This window comes from Coffea arabica, chromosome 1c (genome assembly GCF_036785885.1).
Source record: "Coffea arabica cultivar ET-39 chromosome 1c, Coffea Arabica ET-39 HiFi, whole genome shotgun sequence".
NCBI lineage: Eukaryota > Viridiplantae > Streptophyta > Magnoliopsida > Gentianales > Rubiaceae > Coffea > Coffea arabica.
Window position 1 is genome coordinate 49,672,744 of NC_092310.1, and position 5,522 is coordinate 49,678,265.

At 34.9% G+C, this 5,522-nt stretch overlaps 1 protein-coding gene across 2 annotated transcripts; it reads right to left on the reverse strand.

The window, feature by feature from the left end:
* Positions 1 to 548: 548 nt before the first annotated feature.
* Positions 549 to 1,385, reverse strand: LOC113731465 (uncharacterized). Of its 2 annotated transcripts, none has more exons than XM_072048818.1 (3): positions 1,264 to 1,385; positions 1,093 to 1,157; positions 549 to 913 (listed from the first exon to the last, which is right to left on the reverse strand). In XM_072048818.1, exons 1-3 carry the CDS (start codon positions 1,352 to 1,354, stop codon positions 737 to 739), a joined length of 333 nt encoding a protein of 110 aa, XP_071904919.1. In that variant the 5' UTR covers positions 1,355 to 1,385; the 3' UTR covers positions 549 to 736. The 2 variants fall into 2 exon arrangements, with proteins under 2 accessions (XP_071904919.1, XP_027112594.1); XM_027256793.2 differs by having other exon boundaries at positions 1,093 to 1,166.
* Positions 1,386 to 5,522: the final 4,137 nt, after the last annotated feature.

Here is a 5,522-nt window from a genome sequence, read left to right on the forward strand (position 1 = left end):
ATTGTAACTAATGGCCCTGTTGGGCTGGTGCGCCAGCAGAGATTTTGTAAGACAATTGTAAGTGACTTCTTTGGCAAAATAAGATGGTTAGACTACTATGTATTACAAGGACAGCTAGTTAGTTCTTTTTGCGTTCCTTCACCTTTATTCAAGCGAGAAAGAAATATTTCTGTCTTTGAAAGAAAATTCACGTTCAACGAAAATTTCTACCTTTTAATTTTTGAAAATTCATTGAAATTATTCCTTGCCGGTAACCACTATTTCATAGACATGATCAAGTCCCCCTGTTAAACACTGTAGCTAGGTCAAGTAGGGCATTCGATTTTTACAAGTTTTTAGGGTTTAATGAATCTCAAGAGAGAAAACAAAACCACATTTTTGAACTTTCTTCCCTCTTTTTAGAATGTATGGTCCAAAGTTAAGTCGTCCAAACTTTTTGTTGATGTAGCTGAATGTCCTTAAAATGTAGTCGATGTCTAATGACTTAGTTCAAGGGAATATAATGCGCCTTCTGCTTTGGATTAACATGTGACAAAATGCAGTGTATATAGAGCAAAAGATCATGCTACGATAGCATTACATTACCATTAGGAAACGATAATAAGTATCTTGCATGTTGACATCATACTAAGCAAGCCAAAAAACTTTGTCGCACATTTTCTAGATTTATAGCAGGATCGGAGTAGCCAAAACTTAAGACAACTCTGTCTCAAAAGGGTGGGGATCCACAAAAGCACTATGGTGTCTTGGCGTTCTTGGGGCCGCCACCGTGGTGGTGCAAGGGGTCTGGACCCATCGGAGCCTCCCTCAACTCCCAACCAGCACCAACCTTCATCCCTTTGCCACCACTTGCCGATCCAGCCATGCCCCCACTCTTGAAAACCATTTCATGGCCCTTCATCCCTTCAAGCAACTATACACGTGTAAAACCAAAATTACTTGACATTTCAATGCATCAAAATAAACCAAAGAAATGTTTAAAAAAACAAAAGAGTACCCTTTAAACTTTTTTTTCCTTTTTTTTTTCTTATAGGGAGATTTTCTGATTTTTCACTTAGTTATTGATGCATTTTGCTGCATATGGAAAACCACCTTTCTGGAATGCACTTCATGCAGAGTTGCTTTGACGTAGAAGCATCCACTGCCCATCTTGCAATCTGCCAAGGCTAAAATACATGTTAAATAATCAATGACCAAACTCAAGTACCAAACTTTATCGATTAATCTCACATCTACAAAGTACAAACACGAAGACTCAAGTACCAGAAGCTTGGAGCTGCATGACAAAGAGGCAGCACAAGGCAGTGATGAAGAGCATGACAGCAGACTTGGAAACAATAGAAAGGAAGGCCATTTTGGTATGGTACTTTTACTAGTGCATGCAAATGCAATCTCTCAGAAAGAAAGTAGAGGAATGGTGAGTGTGTGAAGCTTATGAAGCCAAAAATGGCCAATTTATAGAAGTCTTGGAAGGCTATCAAATGATTGCACGAGCAGCCAATTTTGGAGAGAGATTACACAACAATTTAAGACACTCTAAAACTACAACAATCCATCTGCAAAGTAGTAGTAGACTAGTAGTAACTGAGATACGATACTCATCTCATCATCTTTATTACTGATGACAACTTGTGCAGGTGACCCTTGTCAACGGCCAGCTCATCAAACCAGTATTCCTTGGGGACGGCGCAGCCTTCGACGATGTCACTCGCACATCAGAAAGTTAATTTAGTGTCCTTGCTAGCAAAGCCTTTAGCAGTTGTTAGCAGCCCCCTTGGCAAACTAGTCTACTAGACTAGTATTTTCCACAACTACAAGTCCACAATTAGTAGTACATGCATCCATAGAGTTCTGGCAAATTAGTCTACTAGACAAGTACGTTCCACAACTACAAATCCACAAATTGTACATTCATCAATCAAGTTCTTGCAACTTTACCTAATTTACGTCTATTTAAATGGGTTCAGTACCATATATGCAATATAATGTATTATATGTTGTTGCTCAAAAAAAAAAAAAAAAGAAGGTATTAGGTGTTGTTAGTTAAGAGTTTGGCAAAAAGTATCTTTATTACTAGTTTTTACAAACCAAACATTATAAATTAATTTTCATAAATTTAACCTCACATTTTATGTCTCTGTCCCCTCTCTTTTTTCAAGCCCTATAGTATCGAAATTAGAATGTATAGGGAGGGAAAGTTATTGTAACAAGTGCATAAATGTAAATGCTTGTTTTGTTTTAGGATGAATTGAGGTCAATATGAATATGAATAAATTAGTGCTTAAATAGTTTGGGTATACTTACATTACATGCTTATTACTCGTTCATAGAAAAGTAAGTCCGACTAAATGCGCATCAAGAAAGGAAAAAAAATAAGTACAAATATAGATATTGCACATAGTTCAGAAAACAAAAACGATATATATGCACACACGCGCACACACACACGCATACATACACCATGCATAAACTATTCAATCTTCCATGCAAATTTTAATTTAGAAAGTAACCTAGTTTGTACTTTTTATAGAAAATAATATAATTTTAAACCGCTTCGAAGAATACGTGATGAGGGTATTTACATTTAATAATTTTCTTGATTGAGGTCCCAAATAATCGTCAAGAATTTTGTGCTAAAATAGTTTAGGTATAATTGCCGGCTTATTATTTACTTGTCAAAAAATAAGTCCAAGTAAATTCCGGATTCAAAAAAAAAAAGAAAAAAAAAGACTAATCCATACGTGAAATAAGAGGAACAAAACTAACTCTAAGATATGGCGAATAGCTCAAAAAAAAAAAGAAAAAATTGATGTAAAACATAAACGATATTGTGTACGTTGTCTGGAATTATAAAAACTGTATCCATGCAAAAATGTAATTGAAATTGCCTGCATTTCTTAGAAATCTGTCTAGTTCCTACTTTCTATAAAACAACATTTTAATTCTAAGGGATAATTTCAGAAACCTCCCCTGAGGTTTCTGACACTTTCACTGACATCCCCTGAGGTTCTCAAAATTTCACTTACCTCCCTTGATAAAAAATTGGGCCCCTTTTCTGACGTCATCAGGGCCAAAATTACAGATATATCCCAAGTAGTTGGGGTTAATTACTACCGTTTAGTTACATAATGGCATCTGATATGATTAATTAAGCTTAACAACAATAATAGAAACTTGATTTATATAATATTTTTAAAACCCTAATACATCTAAATTTGATTTTATTTTTCAAATTTATAAGATTTTTATTTAAAAAAATGGGATACGGATAAGATATCCGGTTGGTTCGATTTGCATAGGTGCATATGAGAATATCCGAATACTCCTGAAACCCGCAAGCGGGATTCTGTGTTTTTTCTATTTCAAGGTTAGCTCGCATGCGGGTTAATGTTATATTTGAGCGCGAGAAGAAAAAATTGGTAATTAGGCTCTTTGGGCATTATAAGTAAATATTTAAATTAATGGCAGTTTTATTACACCAATATTATTGTATTATCATTATTATGATTATTGTATTATTTCTTATGCAAATATAACATTTAATTATCCAAGCAGTTTGATTTTATTTTTACAATTTATAAAATTTTTATCACTTATATAATATTTTTAAAACCCTAATACATCTAAATTTGAATCTAATTTTCTACAAGTCATACTTATAAATGCGAAATCTAACAAAAAAGTTAAATACAATTTTTGCAGGTCAAATTTAACAAATGCGAGCTATTTGCAAAATTTTAAATATTTGCAACATTTTTTAAAACAAAAATTAGAAGCTTTCTGCAAATAATTCCCTACCTCTCAAAAAATAACAAAATAAAAAAGATAAGAGCTCGCATTTGCTTCCTAGAAATAATTCCCTAGCTCTTAAAAAAGGAAAAAAAAAAATTGAGAAGAGCTCGCATTCGTGGAATGCGAGCTCAATAACCAGAGCTCGCATTCCACGAATGCGAGCTCTTGTAAGCTCGCATTTGTGAAATTCACAAATGCGAAGACCACCCTGACGGAAATTAAACCCAAAATCACCCCTTTTGTAGAATTTTTTTAAAATTCATCACAAAGTTGGAAATTTCTCAATAGAAATACAACTTGTCTGGATTCCTTTCACTCTCTGATATCATTACGGTTGCTTTGCGATTACAGCGGCAAAACCTGTTTTTAATGGAGAAAGATGTAGGTGAATTCCATGATTCTCCCCTATGGCTTGAAGAGGCCATGGTTGCAGCTAAAACTTTTTACTCAGAGCTCTAATTGTAGCACAGCAAATGCACTTGTTATCACTCCAAATTAGTAGCAAAGAATGTTAATAGCTTGAAACCTCAGAGGTAGTTAAGTTGCTTTGCTTTATATGCTATTGCTACTGAAACAGCAAACCTTCTGGCCGTTGCAATTTGCAGCTAGCCGTTGCAAAATCTGCCAAATAACTGTTGCATGGCACATCTGGTGCATGCAAATTTTTGTATTGCACTTACCCCCCCAACTTTACTAATTAGTCCAAATCATTTATTCTTCTTTGAATCTTCTACTAATACAACTTCTGCAAAGGGTAGCTATGGAATAAAAATACCTTCTCACACATGAAAATAATATTTTAATCTGATTTGGACTGGATTGTTACCACAAAATCAAAAGCAAGGGAGGTAAGTGAAATTTTGAGAACCTCAGGGGATGTCAGTGAAAGTGTCAGAAACCTCAGGGGAGGTTTCTGAAATTATCCCTAATTCTAATTCATCTAGAGTTAAAGACTCAAAATAGATAGCAATTCTGCTCCAAATCCATGCAAAATCTCAGCGATGACACATGCGGCCTCTTTTTGTTTTCCCCTTTACATCTTTCTCCTCTGTCACTCGACAAATGTCTTCTGCACCATGGCTGAGTTGTAGCCCAACTGGTGCAGATTGTACGAATAAAAGTCTTTATAGAACTAGCAGTTACCGTTACTATAAAGTACTAAAATCTCAGTATATTCTTGAATCAGTACGGTGATACTTTGGGTAGTGACCTTTATTCTGGGACTATACCTTTTATGGTGTGGAATGACGACCATGCCCTTCTGATGAACGTGCTTCTTGAATCTTGATGATGCTGATTCTTGACAGCAGGATATAATACACAGAGATGCAGAGCAGCTAGCTAGCTTTAGACTATAGATAGAGTTAGCTATCTACTTGAGGAGATTCGATTTATATCATGATGCCTATTTGCAGTTACATGCACAGAGACACTAAAAAGAAATTTTGAGGTTAGTACAGCTGAGATTTGCAATGTGATAGTGGTCAAGAAGATGGTCGACAGCGTGCAGTCATCACTCATCAGTGATCAAAAAATGATGTCATTGGAAAAAAAAATTTCTTTTCTTCAAAAATTATTTCTACCCATGTTATTTTCTTTGTTTGATTTCGGATTCTTTTTGATAAAATAGAAGTTAATATTATTAATAAACTAGTTACAAACCAGCCAACACAATTTACTTGACAAAGATCGTTGCATTAATGGCAGATAATACATAAAACATGACACGG

Bases quoted from the DNA above. Each gene is read 5' to 3' on its own strand.
- LOC113731465 (XM_027256793.2), bottom strand. From the start codon at position 1,354: ATGGCCTTCCTTTCTATTGTTTCCAAGTCTGCTGTCATGCTCTTCATC. The intron at 1,167-1,263 runs GTACTTGAGTCT...CATGTATTTTAG, and splicing joins CATGCAGCTCCAAGCTTCTG to CCTTGGCAGATTGCAAGATG. The intron at 914-1,092 runs GTGGTTTTCCAT...ACACGTGTATAG, and splicing joins ATGAAGTGCATTCCAGAAAG to TTGCTTGAAGGGATGAAGGG.